General features: G+C 37.4%; 3 protein-coding genes across 3 annotated transcripts; 1 reads left to right on the forward strand and 2 right to left on the reverse strand.

The window, feature by feature from the left end:
* Window positions 1-6369: 6369 nt before the first annotated feature.
* LOC134752394 (zinc finger protein 239-like) lies at window positions 6370-8789 on the reverse strand. The gene is made up of 2 exons (XM_063688103.1): window positions 8273-8789; window positions 6370-7491 (listed from the first exon to the last, which is right to left on the reverse strand). The coding sequence occupies exons 1-2, from the start codon at window positions 8511-8513 to the stop codon at window positions 6800-6802; spliced, it is 933 nt and encodes a 310-aa protein (XP_063544173.1). The 5' UTR covers window positions 8514-8789; the 3' UTR covers window positions 6370-6799.
* A 2999-nt stretch (window positions 8790-11788) lies between these two features.
* LOC134752108 (zinc finger protein ZFP2-like) lies at window positions 11789-17526 on the forward strand. Its single transcript, XM_063687670.1, has 2 exons — window positions 11789-12514; window positions 15488-17526. The coding sequence occupies exons 1-2, from the start codon at window positions 11962-11964 to the stop codon at window positions 16681-16683; spliced, it is 1749 nt and encodes a 582-aa protein (XP_063543740.1). The 5' UTR covers window positions 11789-11961; the 3' UTR covers window positions 16684-17526.
* Window positions 17527-18858: 1332 nt separating this feature from the next.
* On the reverse strand, window positions 18859-23618 carry LOC134752318 (gastrula zinc finger protein XlCGF26.1-like). The gene is made up of 2 exons (XM_063687989.1): window positions 23343-23618; window positions 18859-19845 (listed from the first exon to the last, which is right to left on the reverse strand). Exons 1-2 carry the CDS (start codon window positions 23616-23618, stop codon window positions 18874-18876), a joined length of 1248 nt encoding a protein of 415 aa, XP_063544059.1. The 3' UTR covers window positions 18859-18873.
* Window positions 23619-27162: the final 3544 nt, after the last annotated feature.

Raw genomic sequence — 27162 nt, forward strand, 5'->3', positions numbered from 1 at the left:
TTAAAAAAAAAACTTACTTTTATTAAAGTTAAAATGTTAAACTAATACAATACCAAAGATATATATCTTTGCTAATACTTACTAACTAGTCTTACTACTATTATAAATGTGAAAGTGTGTCTGTCTGTTACCTCTTCACGCTTAAACCGCTGAACCGATTTAGTTGAAATTTAGTATAGAGATAGTTTTAATCCCCAAGGAAGGACGTAAGGTAATCCAGAAGTCATCCTTTAAGGGGGTCAAAAGGGGGGTGAATGTTTGTATGGGGAATCGATAAAAAGCAGATTGGATAAAAAATAAGCTACCCAAATTACTAACTCCACGCCTAATTATGTATACAGTACCGGCCAATAATGTATCACCTTTGAGTGTTTTTGTATGAGCTTGTAAAGAGTAAACAATATAGGTTAGTTTGTAGATTGCATATTTTACTAGTCATTTTATACAAATATATGATGAATATTACAATGAAATACTGAGAATTACAATAGGATACTCAGCATATTACTAAAAAACCTCTATGAAAAAACATGAGACCAATTTTTCTCATCGCCCGTACAAAGGAATACTACTAGACTACCTACAGCAGTGAGGTGGAAGTCACTCACAACTATAAAAAAAGTTATACCGTAAAAACATGGAGGTGATATATTATTGGCCGGTACTGTACGTATCCTTAAATAAAAAGTAAATACAATTTAGTGCAAATTCCTTCAGACTAGGTATTCTCATGCAGTGACAGGCGCTGGCAGTTCGTCTAAATATTTACCTAAATTCTACCCAGACTTCACCGAGTAACGGATTGAATTGAATTGAGAGATTGTGTACATTTGCACTAAATAGATCTGTAACAACAAATATCTGTAAATCTGTTCAAAAACATCTAGGTTAGACCAAGATAAGTCTGCAACGATTTTGATAGCACTCGCAGTGCAAATGTTATTTTAAACGTGACACTTCTATGAAATTATGACGTACTAGCTTTTGCCCGCGACTTCGTCTGCGTGGAATTAGTAATTTGGGTACCTTAATTCTTAAACAAATCTGCTTTTTAATCCATCCTTTTTCACCCCCAAATTGGTCCACACTATACATTTCCACCCCATTTTTTACACCCTTAAGGGATGATTTCAGAGATAAAAATTATTCTATATCATTTCCCACAGCTCAAACTATCCCCATAACAAGTTTCATCTAAATCGGTTCAGCGGTTATTGATTTCCCCATACAAATTTCCACCCCCCCTTTTCACCCCCTTGAGGGGTGAGTTCTGGGATAAAAAGTATCCTATGTCCTTCCCCGGGACTTAAACTATCTGTATACCAGATTTCAACTAAATCGGTTCAGCGGTTTAAGCGTGAAGAGGTAACACCAAGACAGACAGACAGACAGACAGACTTTCGCATTTATAATATTAGTATGGATAAAGCACACTTGCACTGCGTATGCTATCAAAATCGTTGCACTTTTCTTGGTCTAACGCCTAAGATACACTTGTAAGTTTTACTTACGTAAGTAGGGACAAAGCTATTTGTTAGAATGAGATAATGATATTCATATCGCATTCTGTAGTATAGCTGTGTCCCTACTTACGTAAGTAAAACTTACAAGTATAATCCTGGCCTAACATTAGTGGCTCTGTGAGTTTTGAAAAATTCCAATTACTGAACAAAAAAGTTCCAAAAAAGCACCTACTGGTCAAAAATACTTCGTGTTTTATAGTCAACTAGCGATCCGCCCCGGCTTCGCACGGGTTACACAAAATCTTAACAAATTATATACCCCTAAACCTTCCTCAAGAATCACTCTATTGGTTCAGTAGTTTAAGTAGTTTTTGAGTTTATCGCAAACATACAGACAGCCAGACGCGGCGCGGGACTTTGTTTTAACTGCCAAGGAGTGGAACGCCCTGCCCGAGTCTGTGTTTCCGCATGAGTACAATTTGGAGCTCTTCAAGGCAAGAGTTAATAGGTATCTCATAGGTAAGCGTGCTCCACCGTAGACCGCATCATCACTTACCATCAGGTGGGATCGTGGTCAAACGCCTGCCTATTCATCATAAAAAATATACCTATATATATATATAATATGAAGTGATGAGATAATTGAAAGTTTGTACGGAATCCTAGGTGCGCGAGTTAAACGAACTCACACTTAACCGGTTTTTTTATCTGCAAACGTGCGGCAAACGACCAGACGAATCACCTGATGGTAAGCAACCGTTGCCCATGCACACCTGCTACAACAGAGGGGTTGCTAGTGCGTTGTCGGCCTTCAAGATGGGATTTTAGGATTTTACTCTTTTTCTTGAAGGTTTGAACTTTGAAGGTCGTATCGATTCGGAAATACTGGCGCCAGTTCATTCCACAAGGACCTATCGCGAACACCGAAGTTCGAAAATTGCGGGCATCTTTCTCTTTTACTGCTAAGTGCTAACAGCTATCAAGACGTAAGTAGTGTCAGCGAAAGATGCCCGCCATTCGCAAAATTCGGTGTTCAGGGTAGGCCTTCAGTTTAGCTGTACGAGGTAAGAAGCTTTTACGGAAGGACTGCGATTGCTAAATTCACTAGACTTTCTCGATGCTGTATCGCAACTGTATACCTAGCTAGTGACCCTTAATTTGCTCTACAGAAGCAGGTAAAAAGTATCCGAATACCATAAAATTTTATTGGTTTCTATCGGGCTTTGTGCCAAAAAATTTAAAATCTTATGCCTTACGTGACGCGACCACAAATACGAGTAGATACAAATACCTTTATATCAATTCGCTTTTTTTAATTAATTAGGTACCACTTGTGTGATAAGCAGGCATCGTAAACTGCGAGCGAAATCCATTGAAGTACTAGGGTTGTTACTTAGTCAAGTCAAGTCAAAGTACGTCAGTTCAATGGATTTCGCTCGCAGTTTACGATGCCTGGTGATAAGGAAAAAGTCATTGGTCCAAAGATTTATAATAAGATCCCTCCGGCAATAAAGCAGGCCCCGAGTTACGCTTCATTTGTACGACAAATGAAAACAAAATTAGTCAAAGACGCATTGATGTACTCCATTGAAGAATTATTTTTGTAAATAAGTATTAAACCAAAATTTTAATAGTTATTTAATGTATAATATCTAATCTAATCTGTAATTGTATACCTACTGACGTATAAAATGTAAATTTAATGAATAAATAATTGAAATTGAAATTGTGGACTGAACGAAGATGTAGCGATAAGAATTGAGAAAGATATGTTGAGATGGTTTGGGGTCCAAACTTTGGACACGTGGAAAACGTGTATAGGGGAGAAGTAGTAGCTGGAGTTAGAAGGGGTAAACCTCGGCGGACTTTCTCTGATCAGATCGGGGTAATCCTGAAGAAAGGCCAGATCAAGAGCACCCTAAACCGGCGAGCGTGTATGAGGAATGTTATGAAAGTGAAGGAAGCGAAAGAAGTATGTCAGGATCGTAGCAAGTGGAAATCTGTGGTCTCTGCCTACCCCTCCGGGAAACAGGCGTGATAATATGTATGTATGTATGTAATTAGGTACCGTAGAACCTTCTAGCTATAGTCCAGTACGACAACTAGGGTGCACGAGATTAATATGCAATTACTATTATGTATGTAGTCTTAGTTTCACCTTGTCTTAATTTTAGATTAATGTAACTAATATTAATGTGATTACCTACTCATTAGTAACTTCTTTAAATTTAAGTATAGTGTCTTACTGGCATTACGCACAAATCATGTCAGTGATATTTCGTGTCTGGATTGGTTACCTACGTGACAGGCTACGCCTAGTGTAGGAACCGGTACAACCTTCATTGTAAATGCATAAATGCACATAATTGTCTCCTACTTTTAAGACCAGATAATTTTTGTTTCTGACTAAATCTTTGTGTACAATAAATGATTTTTACTTACTTACTTTACTTAAATATCAGTACCAATATTATTTTTAGTAGGTTTGAAGAACTCCTCGTACCATTCTGGTCCGAATAAACACGAAATCCCAATTCGTGACAAAAAAAGTATGTACCTAAATATGCGTTGACTTATGAAAATCCCATACGTTTTCGTAACTTGTAGCATCTCATACCTGGGTCCTAACTCCCAGTCCTTACTCCCACGGGCTGATCCTCTGGATTCTCCAATCTGCTATAATTCCTACATGCTTCTGTTTTTGTCTTCCTGTCTGATTCTCGTCTTCCAATTTACTCCCTGAAACTTTTGATTTAAAATGTTTACTTTCTGGCTAGCATTTCTAAATTCTCCCTAAACTCCTTCTACCCTAATACGGCCCTGAGCCATCTGGTTACTTACCTTTTATTTTCCAATGGTTTGAGCATTATTTAACGATGTATTTTACATCTTTTCCTTTGAGATCAGTAATTTCTATTGTTTTGACATGTTTATTTTCTTTGAGTGACATAACCCGTCAAAATGTTAATTTATTCTAAATTCTTTCCCACGAAGTTTAGGTCGTATCTATCGTTTTCAAGTAGGTTAATCAAAATTAATTCAAATTTGTTACTGGTCTACAACTATTTTTAAAATTTAAATTAAATTCTAGAATCCGCTCGGATCTATATAAGCGGCCCTAGCGGCCTAGCTAATATGGTGGTTTTCTTCGCGTGTGCCGCCAGGCTGTATCGTATGAACCGTGATAGCTAGACACTTGAATTTTTTTGTACAATAAATTGAAAAGTACGGAACCCTCGGTGCGCGAGTCCGACTAGCACTAAATTAAAAGCAGGATTTCTAGCGGCGATACTGAGACATTTTTTTATCAAAATCGGTTCATCTGTTTCTTGCCTTTTGGGTTTTTATGTTATCCGAAAGTTATTGAAAGTCCAATAGAGTTAGACCAAGCTAACTTGGCAGTAATTTTAATAGCACAGACTGTACAAGTGTTATTATAAACATAATTTCATAGAAGTTTAACGTTAAGCTTGCAGTCTGTAATATCAAAATCGCTACAACAACTTGGTCTAACTTTATGATATTGTCAGCAGGCCTCCCAAGCATAACATTTGCATCACATGCAAATTGACTCGGAATCTCGCAAATGCCTCGGAATTTTTATAGGAATTACATCGTTCTGCGCTCGACGTTTGACGGATGGCGGCCATTTTGCCGCGTTTATGACGTCATAAACAACGCCCGTCCTTCTGTCTTTGACGTGAACTAGTGCGGTTTTTATTATTGTCTATCGGTAGTTTTGCACGATGTAGGTATATTATACAAGCTGAGAATATGTGACGTTTTCAACCAAAAGGTACCACATTGTCGCTTGGCGATGATTTCAAATTGAAGCTATAAGGAAATAGCGCCTTATTGACAACCGACAATAAGTACCCTTTTGGTTGAAAATCCTAATTCTAAAATATCCCTTTAAGAGTCCCCAGCAAGCTCGATTCTCCATACAAACGTAGTTACGCTCTCATTTTAAAACGACTAGCTAGATTGCTCTGAAAGTTTGTACTTACAATAGGATAAGGTATATCTATGCCTGTAATTAGTTTATATAGCTTCAGATATCATAGTTAAAAAAATACAGCGAATTTAAGTTTTTCATGCAAAACTTGTTTTTGCTCTATTTCGTTTGTTTTAAAAGTTGGATCTTTATCCTTGTATCTTTATGGATGTATGTAGGTACAAAGCTTCATTACAATCCAACCCGTCGTTTCAAAATGAGAACGAAACTCAGTTTGTATGGGAAGGTGAAATTCGGCCGCGCTGGCCGTGGACTTGCTTGCAAAAGGAAGTCTTACTGTAGGCGTACCACGAGTTGTTCTTTTTTTATGGTACACTCGTCATCAGATATATCGGAGCGGCCGAGGTGATCAAAAATATCTGAACACGCACTCTATCTAATGTATATATCTGATGGCGACTGTACAAGAGGCCAACTAGCAGACGAATTGCCTGATGGTATGCGATTACCGTCGCCTACACCAGACTGGTTGTAAGTAAGTGCGTTGCCGGCCTTTAACAGGTCTACGTTACCGACTGCTGAAAGTCGATCGCAGTCCATGTCTCTCGTATTAATGTATTGGTGCGATAGAGGGAATGCGATCGAATTCACTCGTCGCTAATGCAAATGTCAAGTGCGAACTCGTGGTATGACTACTGTTCTAGGGTGGTAAAAACCGTTGGCCGACTCCTGGTCGCAAGTGCCCGGCGACCGAGTGGATCTAACCCCCATGACAATTAATTTAATAATGAGAAAGTATAAATAAAACGATGTAAGTACTTACAAAACAAGTTATTTATTTTGTATGCCCATAGCACTCGACCCCACCAGTATTAGCAGGCGTGACTCACTCCGCGATGTCGTCGCGCCGCTACAAGTACATGCGGCTGCCCCCAGTTCTGAGGTCTAGCCGTAGTAATTGCTGCGAACCGATACCAACCGCTACGGAACGGACGCCTGTTCGCGCATGCGCCACCTAGCGGTCATAGTGTGTTATTACGGAGATATTTTGACGTTGTGAAGCTGCGCACTGTATAGTTGAGTCGCTCGCGGCACAATTTCCGTTGGGTCTATACTCGTACTTCGTTTTTTTAGCATTAGAAAGAACACAGAAGTAAACGTGCAGTTTTTATCGGGCTCTTTAATTCTTAATAATAAAGGAATTAACTAATGTAGCATGGTCAATAATTACAATTTACCTCAAAATTTTACCGCAAAAAGTGCACGATTTAGAACCTGCGAAGTTCTTTCTAATGCCAAAACACCGAAGTATAGTCAGACTTCTATAGTTACTTGTTTCTGTCGGACACAAGTGCAAACGCTAAAAACGGAGCGGACCGCCTTATTCAGACGAGGGTAAGTCCTTTTTATGTACTCTCTTCATATGAGCTTTTAAATTGCTTTTATATGCGCTAGCGTAATCACACTGCTCGCATTTATGAGGTGTCTCACCAGTGTGTATCTTCATATGATGTCTTAAATTACCTAATTTGGCATTTGCATAACCACACTGATCACATTTGTAAGGTTTTAGTCCAACGTGTATTCTGATATGACATGTTAAATCGGTTTTTCGGGAAGTGGAGTAAGAACAGTAGCTGCACTGGTGAGATTTCTCACCAGTGTGTATCAACATATGATTGTTGAAATTACTGGCATTGTTTGCAGCATAACTGCAGTGTTTACATTTGTAAGGTTTATCACCGTGAGTAAATAAATGTTGTTTTAGAAGACGTTTACTTGCACAAGCGTAAGTACAGTAGTCACATTTAAAAGTGTCACCAGTGTGTATCTTCATATGACGGTTTAAATCACCAGTTCTGGCACAAGTGTAAGGACAGTAGTCACACTTATATGGTTTCTCTCCAGTATGCGTCACAATATGATTTTTTACATGATTCTTATTAGTACTAGAGTAATCGCAAAAGTTGCATTTGTATGGATTCTCGTCTGCATCTTTGCCCTGAATAAGTGTTTTTCTAAGAATCGAAAATTGCGAGTCTGGCTGCGCCACTTCTTTATGTTGTGTTTGCCCTGTAAGGTAAATACTACATGTTAATAAAACAAGTTAAAACAAACAAAAAAAGGTAAACAATGGAAAAGCATCGGGCATGTACAGTCAGCATGAAATAGATAGCCAAGGGATAAAGGGTCTCCGGCAAGCTCGGCTCTTCATACAAACGTAGTTCCGCTCTCATTTTAAAACTACTAACTAGATTGCTCTGAAACTTTGTACTAACAATAGGATAAGGTATAGCTATGTCTGTAATTAGTTTATGTAGCTTCAGATGCCATAGTTAAAAAAATACACAGAATTTAAGTTTTTCATACAAAACTTGTTTTCTCTATTTCGTTTGTTTTATAAACTGGAACTATATAAACTAATTTCAGACCTAGATATACCTCATGTCATTGTATGTGCAAGTCTCATTACAATCGAACACAGTTTAAGAATGAGAGTGGAACTACGTTCATATGGGAAGGTGCAATTCGGCCGAGCTTATATAATATTCGGCCGATGGTCAGGCCAAACATCCGGTATCCGGCCAAACAACTATCCGTTGCACCTCTAGTAAACATACGGCCCGATTTGGAATTTAAATATTAATTTTATTATGGTTTAGTATTTGTTGTTATAGCGGCAACAGAAATACATCATCTGTGAAAATTTCAACTGTCTGGCTATCACGGTTCATGAGATAAAGCCTATTGACAGATGGATAGACAGACAGACAGACAGCGAAGTAATAGGGTCCCGCTTTTACCTTTTGGGTACGGAACCCTAAAAAAGTGAAATAGGAATCAATCATAATACCTGGAGATACTAGTGGCACTTTGGGTTGCTGATACACCTCGGGGCTAATCTCTATCTCAATTTCCTCTTTCACCTCATGTTTGAGGTGCAGGATGGCATCCTCTTCGCTCTTTGACTCAGGCTCTGCTTTGACCATACTTGTGTGCTCGGCCTGGGGGCTCTGGGGCTGCTCTGTGTACTCCCACGGGGGCTCCGCCTTCACCAACACACACTCTGCACCCTTCATCACTGGAGGCTCCATTACCGAACGAATCAAGCGATAACAAACACGGAAACACGTTGCTGTCCTATTAAAACATGTCGATGTTCACTATATGGCACACTTTTACTTTGCCAGAGTAAAGGAGAGACGATGAAATATTATTGTAACGACCCTGAGGGCCACTGATTCTTGATGTCTGATGAATTAAGAAGATATACAATGATTATTTTTTAATGGAGTAGAAAATTGGGGTGGAACAATTCAGAAATTCTCAAAAAACTACGATTCAAAACAAAAAATATATATCCCATCAAGTACGACCGACAGTATCGAATCTACACTGACAATGACAGTGACAGATAAATTTTTTTGCATCGGCATCGCGGGAATCGCACTCCTAGCGCATTCAGCCTGATGAAAGAGGTTTACTTGCTATAGTTGGTCAAACCAATTTGTCAGTCAGTTACAACCAGGACAACTATACTTATCCCTTTCTTTTGGGTGCTAGTACTAGTGTAAGACAAATATAGTATGATTCTCGCTGTCTATGTTTGAAATGAGACACTCCTTTGACAAACTATATCTTGCTATTATTCCGTGATTTTTATTAATGAAAATGTCATTATTTAATATTATATAACGCTATTTTTTTATGAACTTAAGATTATTAAGTAGAAGCAAGTGGGTGTTATAATAATCACAAATTATGTTAAATAAATCAATTACTTTTAAATAACGTGTAAAAACCATGTAAAAACATAACTTTTTCTATAGCCCCCTCCTCACTCGTGAGCGAATGTTCGCGAGTGTGGTGTGGAGCCTAGTTCGCTAATCAGCGAACTAGGCTCCACACTCGCGTTCGCGGCTTCGCGCCGCGATTCGCGCATGAGTGTGGAGGGCCCTTTAGGTAGGATCGCACCGTTTTGACGGTTCGGTGCGATAGTGTGGAAGCCCACGCCAGTACTACCTATTCCTAAGCTCGCTCCAGACTACGCGGCGCGAAGCCGCGAACGCGAGTGTGGAGTCGATTCCGCTGATTAGCGAACTAGACTCCACACTCGTTCGCGGCTTCGCGCCGCGATTCGCACACAAGTGTGGAGGGCCCTCTAGAACTGCTCCAAGGTCGCGGTGCGGTGCGATGGTGTGGTATGACCATAAGATAATAACTTGAATTTTGACAACCCTAAATAGCTGAAAGTGATAGTTCTATACATAAGAAAGGGACAGCATGATTCGTCCCTGAATCACTGTCAAATTTGGGTTTTGTAGGCAGTTGGCAGTTGGGTTTTGAGAGGTAGTTTCTTTTCTGTACGGTAGTATAGTTGGTCAAGCAAATCTTGTCAGTAAATAAAAACAAAAAAACTACACTTATCCTTTTCTTTTGGGTGCTAGTACTAGTGTAAGACAATAGTATGATTCTCTCTGTCTATGTTTCAAATGAGACAGTCCTTTGACAAACTATACTATTACCAAAGATAGATATAACTCCGTAACTATTACTTATTCTGTGATCACGGTCAAGGTCAATCGAATCAATTTTTGTACGAACCACACAATTTTGTCAAATTGTGCTAAAAATTGTCACGTTCAAGTAGTTTTAAAAAAAAAACCCCAGTGTTGCCAACTTGGCATAATTGGTGCCAGATATGGCATAATTTCACACTCTGGCATCGAAAATTTCCATTTAGCATCTGGCATCTTTTTTAGCTGGTACATTATGACATTCTGTGCCAAAAGCTGGATGAGATCAAAATGCCAGCTGATGTGCAAGGTATATTTAAATACTGGTACCATAACCAGGTCAATGGTCGGACGCATACTCGCAACCGTAAGGGCTCGAATGCGGCGTGAGGCAGGGCGGGCTGACCTCGCCTAAACTATTCAACCTATACGTAAACGCCCTTATAGAGGAGCTGAGCAGCACCCGTGTCGGTTGTCACATAGATGGGGTGTACGTCAATAACTTAAGCTACGCCGACGACATGGTGCACTATCTATCTATCTGTGAACGATACGCGGCGAGCCATGGGTTGGTTTACAACGTCAGCAAGAGCGAATGCGTTATTTTTAAGGTCAAGGGTAAATGCCCGCCAGCGTTTCCATCGGTTAAATTGAATGGGCAACCGCTAAACATCGTTAACCAATTTAAATACCTAGGACATTTGGTGAACGCTGACCTTAAGGATGATGCCGATATTGAGCGCGAGCGCAGAGCGTTGTCCGTCAGAGCGAATATGATAGCCCGCAGGTTTGCTCAGTGCTCTAAAGAAGTCAAAATCTGTTTGTTCAGAGCCTACTGTACGAGTTTCTACACAAGCAGCCTGTGGGCGGACTATACGTATAAACGGTACAACGCTCTGCGCGTTCAATATAACAACGCGTACAGGGTGCTGATGGGGCTGCCCAGATTCTGTAGCGCGTCAGGGATGTTCGCGGAAGCGCGGGTAGACTGCTTCTACACCACGATGCGCAAACGAGCCACATCCATGGTGCGCAGAGTACGGGCCAGCTCCAACAGCATCCTGACCATGATTGCGGACAGGGTTGATAGCCTATATATAAATAACTGCTGCATGATTCATGTGCGCAGGAATAGGTAAGTGGGCAGATTTTCTTTAAACCGGTTTTTGAGAGAATCTGCTTACTTATTTATTTTAGAAACTAGAATTTTATATAGTTAGCTAGTCAGTAAATAATTATGTATATACTAACATTAGCCTTAAGATAAAACTGTCACTAACACAAATTGATCCAAGTTGGTCCTTAATTAATGAATTTATTTATTTATTTAGCATAATTTAGTGAATCAAGTGATTATGTCCCTAAGCCAAGTTTGAAACCTACTTGGCAGTGATAGAAAATCCATGGCACAAGCGTCAAAGGAAATTTTATGCATACGAGGAATTATAATAAGTCGTAACAGACTACCGCACCGCACCGCGAGTTTTTTTTCATACGCGTTACCAATTAAATTGTCAATCAGATTGTGGGAAAAAATTGTCTCGTCATGTCATATGTCATAATGGCTGGTTTTTAGTTACCTATAATATTTTAGCATCTTTTTTAGCACATTTCAAAATTATTTAGCATATTTCTGGCACAATTTAGGCATGTCTGGCATTTTTTCAAGTTCCGAGTTGGCAACACTGAAATTCATTGTCAAGTGTCAAAACAATAGACTGGCATAGACGACCAGAGCCTTAAAAAAATAGTCAAAACGTTAAACAATTGTTTAACGTTAAATAAATATTATTCCCAATTGGGAATAATATTTTTTATTTTGAATCGTAGTTTTATGACAATATCTTAGAAAGTCTAAGTATTCCTTTCAGAAGTAATAATTGTAAATGTATTACGAGACTACCTCGAAATTCTTTATTTCACCTTAAGATTATCTGTCAAAGTAAATGTATTTTCTCTAATATCGTGAACATCGGCGTGTTTTAGTAGAATAGCAACGTGTATCCGTGTTCATTAGCGGTTGATAATGTCGCTGGAGGGTGTAGAGTGTGTGCGAGTGAAGGCGGAGCCCCCGTGGGAATACACAGAGCACGAGCAGCCCGAGGCACAGGCGGCGCGCACATGTACAGTGAAGGCAGAGCCCCAATGCCCCCAATCGGAGAGCGCGGTCGCTTGTGGCGTGAACGATGCCAGCCTGCACCTCAAACATGAGGTGAAAGAGGAAATTGAGATTGAGGTTGGGCCCGAGGAGTTCCATCAATCCAATGTGTGTATTTTTCCTCCGTGGGAGACCGCAGGCCTATATACGGAGCATGAGCAGACCGGTATGGTGATAGGTGAGGTTAAGACAGAACCTGAGGATGGTATTTGTGACAGCAAAGCGATGCATGCTAGCCAGAGCAGCGAGGTTCATGAGAGTGCACAGACCGAGAATGTAGACTATATGGTGAAGGTTGAGGACTGTGGTGTGAGCGCGGCCGCTGCGCAGGCCGGCCTGTACCTCAAGCATGATGTGAAAGATGAAATTATTGTCAGCCCGGAGGAGTGCCATCAGCCCAAAAAGCTTTTAGTGTCTCCAGGTATATTATTTGGTTCCTATTTCACTTTGTTCAGACTTAAATGCTTGCAGGCGTTTAACAGTTGCCCATCTCACCAAAAATACCATTTCCATTTTTATTACTTGCTGTTATTTGACAAAGTAGAAGCACTGGTGGCCTAGCGGTAAGAACATGCAACTTTTTAATCTGGAGGTCGCGGGTTCAAACTCCGGCTCGTACCAATGAGTTTTTCAGAACTTATGTACGTAATATTATTTAATATTTACTAGTCGCTTATTGTGAGGAAACCAGACTAATCCCAACAAGGCCTCAAGATCAGATGGCAGTCGCTTTTGTAGAAACTAGTGCCCACGCCAGTTCACGGGATTAGTTACTAAGCGGACCCTAGACTTGCATGAGCTGTGGCAAAAAACCGGGATAATGCAAAGAAGATGATGATGCTGTTATTTGACAGTCTTATACTTCATTTTTTTAGCATTAGAAAGAACTTTGCAGAAAGCAAATGAAAAAGAATTTCAGGTTTCAAATTAGCCTCATGCATGAAGTTTATATTTGAACGAAATATGTTTTATTCGGATGTTTGTTACCGTTATATCATGTTACAAATGCATTTCCGTTTTTAAATTACCACTTAAAATTATAAATAAAAAATACAAAAATTTACCCGCGAAAAGCTAGTGAGCGAAACGCTCGAAACGCCACGTGACGTCACGCGTTCGACAGATTACTGTCATTAGTAGCAAACGTCAGTTGGACCGCCCAACGTGTGACGTCATCACGCTCTGTCGAATTCGCGCCAAAAATTATGAGCGTTTCAACCGCTCAAAAATTTTCAACATTTTAAATATTTTTTAATAAAATAATGTTAAGGTTTACAAAAGTATTTTTATCATTTCCGGTGTTCCAACGATATAAATTATGAATCCAAAAATAAAAATAAATTCATGCATGGAGCAGTTTTTGGTTCTTATGGCATCTGTCCATTGGGACAACATGCATGGAGCTAATTGGGTACTTTTTGCAGTCAAATGTGACATTTCAACTAAAAGGTATCATATTGTTGGTTGTCGATAAGGTTGATTTCAAATTGAAGCCTTATGGAAATAGGTTCTTATTGACAACCGAGAATAAGTACCCTTTTGGTACAGTAAATTATAAAGTGTTGACCATACTATAGGGTGGGCCAGTGATAAATTCTCTTTTCGTATTGACATCTTTCCTTAAAATGCATTTATCATTGGCCCTCCCTGTACATCAGATTATTCCATTATTATTAGCAATTAAAGAGCCGATTAGGCAAGACTGCAAGTGTTAATTTAAACGTCATATTTAATTAGGACTTTGACGTTTAGATAACACTTGCACAGTCTGTGCTATCAAAATATCTGCCAATTTAGCTTGATCTGACTCTATTTATATATTTCGACACTTACTCAGATGCCTTGGATAGTTGGTATATAATTGGATAAGAAAAAATCTGACCATATTTCTATTTTATAAATTAAAACTTAATATTGTCTTCGGTTACCGCGATAGTTACTCATGAAATAAAACTATGAAAACGGATTATATCGCGTATATTGAATTTATAATACATCCCGACGTTTCGAACTCTTTACAGCGTTCGTGGTCAACGGGTGAAGAGTTCGAAACGTATAAATAATAAATAAATATATAAAAATTCTTTATTGCCACACCTTTGCAAACAATATACCCTAATGTAACATCTATTTTGTACCACCTGATAATAAGCAATAAATTATGAATTATACAATTTGTGAAAAAAAAGCTAGTAATACAAAAATAAACTTAAAGTTATCAACTTAACATAATAACTATAATTTAAATCTATGATGAGGCAAAGGGCATCTCAGCATGTACATCGTCTGCGCTGATTTTCAGACTGGTCCTTGGGGTCCAACTTTGGAGTTGGTCGCTACTAGCATAATGTACCTTTCTTAGGTACAGCTCTAAATTTACAACTTTATGTTTAATTGTGTGTGCCTTTACGAGTACTATAGTTTATTAGTTAGTTAGTTTAGTGGTATGTAGATGTAGTGTAGGTAAGATTGTACTTTGTGTTATGTGTATTACATATAAAAAAAACCCAAACTTATTTAAAAAGGTTTGTTTAGTTATAGAGCAGTTTATTGAATCGGCTGTCGATGGCAAAAATAACCCGATTTATATTTATGTAGGTATTTTTGTCAGAATTTAACAAGAATTTTTTTTGGTAAGAATTTAAAATTCCCGCTGTTACCACCAAAATGGAGGTGGTAACTACTGGGATTTAATTTTCTCAGCTGTTACCACTTGGGCTGGTGAGAATAAAAAGGTATCTCAGTTGTTACCACTAGTAAGAACTTGGTGGTAACTATATATGTGGTGGCAACTATATTGGTAAAGTAAATTATAATAATAATATAATAATAATAAAAGACGTTTATTCAAGAAGTTGTAACATAGGTAAATAATAAAAGTACACGATAATGCTTACAAACTAATTGAAAGGGAAGGTGGCTCAGCTGATGTCTGTGCCAAAAAGGCTTCGGGGCACAGCAGCCCCAAAGGTTTTCAGCAACGGACGCTGTTATTCTGCCACCGCCGTAATTGTATCTAGCTAAGGACAGTATAAACATTTACACTATTACATATAGGACATGATAGCAAAACCGAGCAATGCGCAGTGGATAAAAAAGTGCTAACTAAAGTGCTAAATTTAAATATCTATTGAGCAGGTCACTCAACCAAAAGTGTACGTTACTTCCTTTTGGAGGTCCAGTAAATAAGCCTTGCAACGTAGTTTGAAAACCGCCAGGGACTTACAGTTAACTACTGGTGGCGGCAAATTGTTCCAGCACTTAGACGCAGCATAACGAAAACTGCCTCCAAATGATAATGTATTGGTGGTACTATAATAATCCAATTATAGCTTGCTATCATATTCACTTTTGTTTAGTTTTATAAAAGTTACATGTAGTATTTAATTTACAGGGCGAATTCAACATGAAGACCGAAGGACGAAACCAGACTCGAAATCTTTAAGGATTAGCAAAAAACGAACTAAGGGCAGAATGTATAAAGAAAAGAAAACATACCAATGTGAGCAATGTAGTTACTCTAATGCCAATAAGAATCATATGAAAACTCATCATATTGTGATACATACTAAAGAGAAACCATTCAAATGTGACCACTGTAGTTTCGCTTGTGCCCGAAAGGTTGGTATAAAATCTCATATGATGACACATACTGGTGAAAAACCATTCAAATGTGACCACTGTAATTACGCTAGTGCCAAAAAAGGTCAAGTACAACGTCATATGACGATACATACTGGTGAAAAACCTTTCAAGTGTAAGCACTGTAGTTTTGCTACTACCAGTAAGAGTAATTTAAACCGTCATATAACGATCCATACTGATGAAAAACCTTACAAATGTGACTACTGTGGTTACGCTTTTGCAAATAAGATTTATTTAAAACAACATATATTTACACATGGGGACAAACTTTACAACTGTGAGCAATGTAGTTTTGCTGCTACCAGTCAGCGTAATTTGAACCGTCATAGAATGCTACATACTAGACAAAAACCTTACAAGTGTGAGCAATGTAGTTACGCTACTTCCAATAAGAGTAGTTTGAACCGTCATAAAAAAATACATACTGGTGACGTACTTTACAAATGTAACTACTGTAGTTACACTTGTGCACATAAAGGTAATTTAACAAAACATTTAATTGTACATTCTGCTGAAAAACCTTTCAAGTGTGAGCACTGTAGTTTTGCTACTACCAATAACAGTTCTTTGAAACGTCATATATTAATACATACTCGTGACAAACCGTACAAATGTCACTTATGTAGTTACGCTTGTGCAAGTAAGCGTTGTTTAAAACGACATATGTTTAAACATGAGGAAAAACCTTACGTGTGTGAGCAGTGTAGTTTTGTTAGTACCGATAAGAGTTGTTTGGACCGTCATATAATGATACATACTGGTGACAAACCATACAAATGTGATCGCTGTAGTTACGCTTGTGCACTTAAAAATAATTTAAATAAACATAAGCGAGTACATTCTGGCGAGAAACCTTACAAGTGTGAGCACTGTAATTTTGCTAGTAACAGAAAGAGTAATTTGACCCGTCATATAACTATACATACTAGTGACAAACCGTACTAATGGTAACAAAGTGAGTGAAACATTTATAACTAAAGAACTGAAGGAATCAGATCTACCGCAATTCAAATCAAACTATTTAGGCGGTGTTTAGAATAACTCCGAACACTTTGCCATTTGATAATGAAGTATGTATTATATTATAGTAATGTTAATATAGATTTGTGTTGTAAATATAGTTGTAAGGTTACTTGATTTGTATGTCAGTTGACATTGAACATGAAGGTAGGTCTAAAGAATAAAATCTTTATGTTTTTTATAAATAAATATTGTTATTATAAGCAATACACAAACAAGCAGAAAAATATATAAAATTTTGGCACATTTGGAAACTGTATGTTTTTAGTTTTTAAGATATATTGTATCATATGTATGTTAGTTTTAAGATATTTATCTATGGGTCAATAGTTGCCTGAAAATAAACATTTATCATTTCATTTCTAATAACAACATATGTACAGATGTAGTGCATAATTGTATTCCATCGTATTTTCTCGGAAACGTTCGTATTTGTCATGCTACTTCAGTCAACCTCAGTACTTTTTGTACTGAGACTGACTGAAATAGCAAGAGACGTTCGTAAGTTTCCGTCAAAATACGATGGAAAATAAATTAGCGATAGACCCGTTTGTAAATGTGATTTAATATGTGTTCAAAACGTGAAAGTTTTAAATGTTATAAAATTATTATGCACTACATCTGTACAAGATTGCCTGCCATTTGTATTATGGTCTGAAATAAAATATATTGATTGATTACTCAAAACCTTGTGACTGCTATTTCATAACGCCTATTTTTTTGTCAGGGTATAGTTTTTTGTGTATATTTCCATATGTAAAACATGTTTAAATAAATAATAAAATGTTATAAAACATAAATATGCATTTTATTTAAATCAAGTGAAGGATTGCAATTAATTTTACCACAAACAAGGGATATTAGTCTGTCCTTGAGGTACATATTTGCATCTCATATACATTGTGTAAATTTAATACGGGCGAACATTTAAACAGTGGTTAGCATAGGACCTAAGAAATATATTGAGATAGATTTTGCTTAGAAATACAATGAAATTTTTTATTATACAAAATAATTCGGCCCGCAATGTAATACACCACACAAGTTACGGGATACGAGCTTTTTAAAGTAACTGCAATATTTATATCTATGCCTACAAACTGCCGCACACGTGCGCCAGTGTTGCATGTTTTTCATGGTAAGGGCATTTATTTCCGTGTTCATCATTCATCACGAATTTCCTGAGTTATAGATGTTCTATGTATATAAGTATTTATATATAACTATATGATATATATATATTATTAGAAATTAATTGAGTTATATATATTATTATTTGAATATCGTCGTCCAGTACCCACAATACAAGCCTTTCTGAGCTTACTGTGGGACTAGGTTGATCTGTGTAAAAATTGTCCTATAATATTTATGAATATAATATTAAATGTCGAAATAATATGTCACGATATTTTACCGACACGGCGGGCAACAGCAGGGATTAATTGTCATTAAAAAAGACAAGATTGCTTGTGACAAAAATTTAATATAATATTGATATAAAATGATACCGTTTTAGCAAATATATCCAATACATAGTAATCTATGTTAAAAATACACTACCTCAATATTTTGTAGTAATTGCACTACTATAAAATTAAGTTAAGTACATATGTAACTAGAGACTGATGACCTTGCGTGAGTTTTGCGGGGCTATGATTATTGTAAGAATACTCTGTATTTTATTAAATAAATAAATAATAATAATAACAACTTTCTCCGAACTTCATTTTTCTCCAAAGCTTAAGCAACGGTTTAGACTAGCAAGAACTTGCATGTAATTTTCATTACATTGCGGTATCTGATAAACATTTTGAATGCAGTTTACCTTAGTAGTCAGCAATGTAACGTAAATTGCATGCAAGTTCTTCCTAGTCTAAACCTCGCTTAACATATTTACTCAGAATGATGCGTCCACGGAAGACCAGCGCTGTAGCATATACCTATATGTTAGAGCATATGCTGAGTGGTGTCCATTTGTAGCCTCTATAGCAGCATCAATATTGTAATTATTGCATGTTAGTATAAGCTACTTGTAATTTTACGTGTTAGTGTATAAGATCTTCTTCTTTTTAAATTTGTATGGTGCTGTATGTAGATTTTTACAATAAACGTTTTCTATTCTATTCTATTCTTCATATGCCCTTTCAAACTGCATTTCTGTACAAAAGCCAGCCCGCACACCGCACAAGAAAACCTCCTATCATTATTATGTATCCGCATATGCTCCGTCAACGTTTTCTTCCGCGCATACGCTTTTTTACACACCGTACATTCAAAAGTCCTAGCCCCATTATGCTTAACCATATGCGATTCCAAATCTCGCCTAGCAAAGAATTTATTAGAACATATCTCACATTGAAAATAACGCTCTTCCAAATGGTCTCGCTTCATATGTCGAGATAACATGTATCTTCTTGCATATACTTTGTCACAAACATTACATTTATATTCTAATTCTGCTTCACCATGTATCGCAACTAAATGTTGATGTCGCTTAAAATAACCGGTGAACCGCTCTGAACATTTAGTACATTTAAAGCGCTTTACCATATTATGCACTGTATCTATATGGCTTTTAAGCTTCAGTTGCGATGAAAACACCTTATTACAAGTTTCACATTGGAAACTACCTTCGACATGCATAGTTTTAATATGCATTCTTAATCTATAGCTAGTTACAAATCCCGTACCGCACTCATCACAAATATAATTTCTATAATGTCCGTTCATATGTCTTTCCATTGTTCCTAAATTCTCCAACTTTAGACCACATATTTGGCAAATATAATTATTATCCATGGGTACTTTGAATGGCATTACTCTGTCTTCGTACTCAGTGTAAAACTTTTTACTATGTTTTGTTTCTAAGTGACTTTTTAAGTCTTTTAAAGTATTTAAGCTAGCGTCACATAAAGTACACTTTAAGTCTGTTATGTCCACATTTATGACAAGACTATAAGGACTAAAGGAATTCAAAGATTTCTTCATGTCACTTTTCTTGTGTTCTTTTTGGTGTGTGCGTAATGCTTCAATGTTGTCGAAGAGGTCTTTGCAGTAGAAACAGGGCAGTCCAACTCCGCTTTTACCCTAAAAAAACAAGAAACATAGAATTATTTGATGTATAATATAGTTAGTTTTTAGGGTTCCGTACCCAAAGGGTAAAAATGGGACCCTATTACTAAGATTCCGCTGTCCGTCTGTCCATCCGTCTGTCTGTCTGTCACCAGGCTGTATCTCATGAACCGTGATTGTGAGACAGTTGAAATTTTCACAGATTATGTATTTCTGTTGCCGCTATAACAACAATTACTAAAAACAGAATAATATAAATATTTAAATGGGGCTCCCATACAACAATCGTGATTTTTTTGCTGTTTTTTTTCCGTAATGGTACGGAACCCTTCGTGCGCGAGTCCGACTCGCACTTGGCTGGTTTTTTTTTAGCATTAGAACAAACAAGATGAAGAACAACAACAAACAACACAAGGAGAACACAATTAGAAGGAAGCAATCTTGACTTTTTATTGAAAAATATTGAAAAACGCTTTCCAAAAATTTGTTTATATTACTTAAAAAAATGTAAAAAATCGTGTATGATTTATAATTGTAACCTATTTCGGTCCGCCTAAAGCAAAGGGGGCGCAATATAAGGACAGAAATTTTTTGACCAAAAGTGAAAATTATACAGGAATCATAAAACACTTAGAAAAATTTCATTCGAAACGCTAAAATAAGCATGTTTTGTAGAAAAAACTTTTTCTCTAAAATCAAAAATGGCCGAGATATTGGACCTGAAAGTTGAGCCGATTTTTAGGACATAGAAAAAGTTCGATGGGTGTTGTTGTCATTATGACCCCTATTTTTTATGATGCTATCGTATAGAAGACGCTAAAATAAGCATGTTTTATAGAAAAAACTTTTTCTCTAAAATCAAAAATGACCGAGATAATAGACTTCAAAATTGGCAAAGCAAAGGGGGTGCAAAAAAAGACTTAGAATTTTTTTAGTAGGTACAATAACATGTCTGTTCTGGCGCTCGCCGGCCGCTGCCGCGGCACGCTCGCTTCGCTCGCTCGGCTTCGCGCTCTGTTTGATCGCGATCATCGCGGTCAACCTATTACACTCCTTCTCGCTTCGCTCGTCGTCGCACCTATCTTGTCTCTGTTACTTAAATTTACTGTTCCAAACATGCTTATTTTAGCGTCTTCTATACGATAGCATCATAAAAAATAGGGGTCATAATGACAACAACACCCATCGAACTTTTTCTATGTCCTAAAAATCGGCTCAACTTTCAGGTCCAATATCTCGGCCATTTTTGATTTTAGAGAAAAAGTTTTTTCTACAAAACTTGCTTATTTTAGCGTCTTCTATACGATAGCATCATAAAAAATAGGTGTCATAATAACAACAACCCCATCAAAAATTTTCTAAGTCCTGCACCCCCTTTGCTTTAGTCCAACCCCTATTTCACAGAATATATAATAGTAGGTACAGAAGATTCACTCCCTAACAAAACTCGACTACTACGCGCAAGGCGGCGCGAGCGCGTGCGGCGTCCGTTCCATAGCGGTGTACGGCAATTACTATGGCATAGCAAAACCTCAAAACAGTTTTTGAAGACGAAGAAAGTTGACAGTTGGTCCTTTTGTGCATCCTTAAGCCACAGATTAATAAATAGTTACTACGTAACAGATACATCATTCCCATACGAAAGCGAAAATACCTACGCTATAATAGCCTACAAAATCTTAATAATAATACCTGCTGCTCAGGACGAGAAGAAATGTACCATAAGTATGCGCACAAAGAGTCGAGACTGCCTTGCTCGCCGCGCGAGCCACGTGCCAACGCGTCATCGTAAGAATGCGCTAGGGTTGTACTGTTACTTATGTTATGTTATTATTGTAATAAAACGAATGTTGCGAATCAACCATATTTTATATTAGTCAATCAAATATTTAAAAACAACACTTATAATACCTGACTCAAAAACTCCTTAATTTACGATTTATCTACTTATGTTCAAAGAAATAAATAGTGACAAAATTCATAAAGATAGATTTAAAATACTACTCACCTTTCTTCGTCTCTCGGAAATGAAAAAACCGGCCAAGTGCGAGTCGGACTCGCCCACCGAGGGTTCCGTACTTTTTAGTATTTGTTGTTATAGCGGCAACAGAAATACATCATCTGTGAAAATTTCAACTGTCTAGCTATCACGGTTCATGAGATACAGCCTGGTGACAGCGGCAGCGGAGTCTTAGTAATAGGGTGCCGTTTTTACCCTTTGGGTAAGGAACCCTAAAAAACGACAAATTTTCTTTTGTTTTTTGACTTTTACACCCATCTACTGCACAATAATTACGTGGTTTCGGCATTTCGAAGCGTAAGCGCGGGAAACGTGCGGTGCGAGCGCTCAGGCGGGCGTTCGGCGGCCCTCTGTCGATTATATCGTCGACGATACGCCGAGCGGTAGGCATATAGCGCGTGGCTTTGAGCGAGTGAAGGAGGCCTGGTTAAGCCCTAGTACTCACCCGTCAGAAGTTTGGAGAAAGGTTAGAATGTTTAGAGGAGCTTTTGTAGCAAATAGCGCCACCAAACTTGATCCTCCAGTAGCCGAAATGTTTTTAGATAAATTAGCTCCTCCATTTGTTCCATTCCCTGTGTCTTGAACTGGCTCCCCCGTCTTATATTGATAATGATAACATGCAGCGTTTTAACAGTCCGTTCTCACTATTGGAACTAAAGAATGTATTATCGTATGTCATAGATTCTGCACTAGGATGCGATGGAATTCCATATCACAGATTAATAATATGTAGCAAGCTATTCCATATTCCTTTTTGACACATTCTAGTGATAATATTCTAGGTTACTTTCTTAATATTGTCAACTGCATATTTTTGACAGGTGACATTCCACCAAGTTGGAAACATGAAGTTATACCCTAAACAGGAGCGAGCTGTCACTTTTTTTGCCATACTAAATTGAACCTTATCACCGAGCCAGAAAGGTGTTCGTACCAGACTAGAGAAAACGGTCCACATGAGATAGCAAAAGTGGGTCGCGGTGTCCCACTCGCACATGTTGCCAATGTTAAAAAAATACCATTTTGGTAGTATTTATATCAATAACACTAAAATTAAATACCTTCTTATATTATTTAAGTGCTATATTCAGAGTGCGGTTTTGATATCTGTTACGTAATTGGTAAATAGTTATAATGTCAATATTATTAACTGATTTAACCAAGCATGTGCACAACAAAAAATACATTAATTTTAATATGGTAGACATTGTAGTAACTTTGAATATTAATTGGTATCCCCAACTTGATAAAGAAATTTTCAAAATACATGAATGGCGGCGCTCAAGATTTATTTGCGAAATAAAGTATAAAATGGGTAAAAGATATTTATTTTCTATTAAAACAATAAAGTGAGCTAAAAACATAATGACCTAAACTAAAAAACTTACAAATAAAAAATCTGACCTAGGTCGTGTGGTATGGTGCCCAAAAGGCTGGCCGCATTTCCGCGCTGTATAGCTATGCTGATGCGCTGCGCGAAATAGTGACCAGCCCTCTGGTCACCGGAAGCCTCAATAAGACGCGCCGATATCTCCTTGTGGAGTCGGCGCGCACTTGGCCCCCACGGCCCCAGGGTTTCAACCCCAAACGCCGCAAACAAGTAGCTACTGCCAAGGGCAGCATACTTGCGACGTTTGAGGTTTTCGGCTGAAGATGCAGCCGCACCAGCATCAACTTTGGTGCCCGGAATGTGGGACGGCGCCAGGGTGTCTACACAAGTAGCATCCCAGACAAGGGGCCGACCCATACTCCAAGGCACCAAAGTCATTCCGGTAGATAAGATATTGATATAGATATTGTGTGAAAGGTTGCAGAAGTGAAAGTTTTGTTGATTGTGGTATATCTTTTCACAGGTAAGCCTCAACTATTAAAGTTTACGATAAAAATACAAGAAAACATTGTCAAACTCATTAGGGTGACTATGATGTCGGCACGATGTGAATCGGCCTTACAGAGTTCTTATTACCTACGTACTTACTTAATGTAAAAATAAGTTTACCTAAATAAGTATATCTTTATTTCGGCATGTTTAATTATTAGGTTGATAGATAGATAGATAAATGATTTATTTGTGCACGTAATGAGAGCTATATAATTGCCAAATTTAAATCCAAAATCCTTAAATATTACAGACACATTTATACATAATATTCTATATAAGTTGAACACACATTTCCGTCAGTACACGAAGGCGGCAAATAAAAAAAAGGGTGCAATTAACTACGATGACGCTTAACGCTTAAAGAATAGCTGAAGGGTGCAAAAGAGAAGCCATTACGTATATGAACATACCATGAGTGCGAAAGAGGCAGACTACAAATGAAAAAAAGTTACCATTTTAGGATTCCGTACCCAAAGGGTAAAAACGGGACCTTATCACTAAGACTCCGCTGTCCGTCTGTCAGTCTGTCTGTCATCAGTAACAGCTTTTATAACGACTAAATTAAGTAAGGTTTTGAGAAGCGTTTTACAGAGGAGAAAAAAAACTATATCCATTCTCTCTGACTTCCTATGCATGAATGAAAAAAGATCTTGGCCAAACTATACATTCCAACTTATCCTAATATCCCACATACATATGACTTATGGTCACCCTAATTAGAACGAGATGCAACCGCCCACTTTGACTTCTCATGAGGACACACTTTTTGGCCCGTGTACTCCATCCGGTTTATGTTGGAAATTACACCTAGTGTTGCCTTTCCTCAAACCAAATAAACCCCGTAATGATGCAAATTCTTACCGTCCAATTGCGTTATCTTCCGTTTTAAGACGATAGTCGCTGATGTGTCCTTGAGCGTCTCAGCGTCTCTGTACCCGCACTCCGCTCACTGCGATCGTACGTTAATTTACCACAACGAGGTTCAAAGAATAAGCTACAGCCCAGAGGCGCGCGGTTGGCGCTATACTCGTATTTGTGTATCTTTTGCAGATATTTTGTCGTTTGAGTATGAGTAGATCATGCGTTTAGTGGAGGTCGTAAATTATATTAAAAATATATTCCCTTATGCATTATATACTTTACAAGCCTCAATTAGTTAATTAGTGTTTTATCTGTTTCTTACAAATAAATAATATACCAATATAATAAGTCAATTCGACAGATTAAGATTTATAGCTAGAGCTTGGTATGTACTAAATTGAGGCATACGGCGTACAGTGTGTTTATATTATAGTCATTTTTTATCCGTAATAAATAAATATAAATAATGCCATTTAATAGATAACGGCGAGGTGTATGAGGAATGTTATGAAAGTGAAGGAAGCGAAAGAGGTATGTCAGGATCGTAGCAAGTGGAAATCCGTGGTCTCTACCTACCCCTCCGGGAAATAGGCGTGATTATATGTATGTATGTATGTAATAGATAACTTATAAAAGTAAGTACCTACTACCTAGTCTACCTACATATAAAATTTTGGGAATTGTTACCTACCTATTAGTGTTAAACTACTATTATTTTTCGAAGTCTCAAACATTACGTGGGAATATAATCATTATATTACAAAGGCGCCACAACCAAATCAGCGCTCTGCAGTTTTTTATTTTTTGGCCACAATAACTCCGATATAGTGGTTAACGGTTATGTATGATGAACCCCCGTGGACGTCAGCTGCCGCTCCGTTGGTGGGTTGAGGAATGGCAGCCAGTGAAACACGCAAAAAAATATTGTCATCGCCTCCCGCTTGATACTTTGTCAGATGATAGTTTAGATGCTAATGTGAATAAAAAAATGGTCAGCCGGTTGTATCTCGGTGGACCGTCAGCTGGTCACATGAACATGCGAAAAAAAATCTTTTCAGTCATCGCATCCCATTTCATTATACTTTGTCAGATGGTAGTTTAGAATTTAGATGATATTGTTAATAAAAAAAAATCGTCGCCCGGTTGTATCGCGGTGGAAGGACCGTCAGCTGTTAAAACATTATTGTTAGTTTAAAAATAATATTAATCGATTTAGCCGTTAAGTAGAAATAACCAAAGTTAGCCGCAAAATGGCCAACAATAAATAAAGATTCATATATATTTTTTTCATATTTTTTTTTGTTTACCCATTTAGAAGAAATACGCTCAAGATCGTAATAGTAAGTAAGTATATAGTTTCTAAATTAAAGAGGTATTATTTACCATTATAATAATTTACCGCCTCCACGAAATGCAAGGTTTATTCATATCTGAACAAGAAAACCCTTGTAAAATACGAACTAACTATTGCGTTATAGCATAGGTACTCATATTATCGTTGCGGTGGTAAGTAGTACGTTTTAGTTTTTCCTTTCGCCTTAATTTATAGTTCGCCAAGAAAAAATACGACAGGCCGTTTTGGTCTTTTTACTAAACGGCTTAATCAATTGTAAGGGTTATTTATAAATAGTTTATATTTGGATTATGCCTACTTTCATTTATGATTAGCTTATAAAAGAATATCAATTGACTCTTACTTGTCACTGTTATTTTTCATCATCAACCACAACCAATCAATGGGAGATTACCCAATCTCCCAACACAATAAAAAAAATAAAACTTAAAAATAAATAAATAAATATCTATATACAACGTAAATTGATAGCCTATATTAATCAATTAATTATTGTTTTGTTAGGAATCGAACTTTATTAAAAACGTAAAAATGGCAATATGTCCGCGCATGTTAGAAAACTTTTATTTTTATATTTCAAATGAAGCTTTCTCAAATATAAGTGGAAACATTGTCATTATTTTCGTAATAATAGGCTGCGATCTGCAAAACACCGTGTTAAGCGCGTCAGAACCAAATCAACTTTCTGCAGTTATTTAGTCTTTGGCCACAATAATTCCAATTTTATTGCACTTGGGCTCAGCACAAGCATACAGAGTACAAGGAAGGCACGGAGCGACGAGCGACACAGCCTCCTCGTCTCAAAGCTAGCACACGACTGTCGGCCACACTTTTTTCGAGCTATATACGCAAGAAATGTTGAATAATATCCGATTTCTTCAAAAAAATATTATTTTTTAACATTATGAAACGTTGCATTTGTAGTGGCTGTTAAAACATTTATTTTAGTTTAAAAATAACTTTAATCGAATAAACCGTTTAGGAGATATAAGCAAAGTTAGTCGCAAAACGGCCTGTCGTAATGTTCCTTTTATGGAGAAACTATAAGTCACAGGGGAAAAAGTCAAACGTTAGGAATGTTGTACATAAAATGTAGATTAATATATATATATATATATATTTCATAAGTTTTTATTACACCGTTAAGCAGATATATACTCTAGAAAGTAAGAGTTTACGGCCAACAATAGCGACTAGCGCCTTAAGAGCCAACAG

This window comes from Cydia strobilella, chromosome 24 (genome assembly GCF_947568885.1).
Source record: "Cydia strobilella chromosome 24, ilCydStro3.1, whole genome shotgun sequence".
Classification (NCBI taxonomy): domain Eukaryota; kingdom Metazoa; phylum Arthropoda; class Insecta; order Lepidoptera; family Tortricidae; genus Cydia; species Cydia strobilella.

Excerpts from the sequence above, each read along its gene's own strand:
- LOC134752394 (XM_063688103.1), bottom strand. The coding sequence starts at position 8,513 with ATGGAGCCTCCAGTGATGAAGGGTGCAGAGTGTGTGTTGGTGAAGGCG. Across the intron at positions 7,492-8,272 it reads AGTGCCACTAGTATCTCCAG|GGCAAACACAACATAAAGAA; the intron begins GTATTATGATTG and ends TTTACCTTACAG.
- LOC134752108 (XM_063687670.1), top strand. The coding sequence starts at position 11,962 with ATGTCGCTGGAGGGTGTAGAGTGTGTGCGAGTGAAGGCGGAGCCCCCG. Across the intron at positions 12,515-15,487 it reads AAAGCTTTTAGTGTCTCCAG|GGCGAATTCAACATGAAGAC; the intron begins GTATATTATTTG and ends TTTAATTTACAG.
- LOC134752318 (XM_063687989.1), bottom strand. The coding sequence starts at position 23,618 with ATGACTTTGGTGCCTTGGAGTATGGGTCGGCCCCTTGTCTGGGATGCT. Across the intron at positions 19,846-23,342 it reads AGGCTTCCGGTGACCAGAGG|GGTAAAAGCGGAGTTGGACT; the intron begins GCTGGTCACTAT and ends TTGTTTTTTTAG.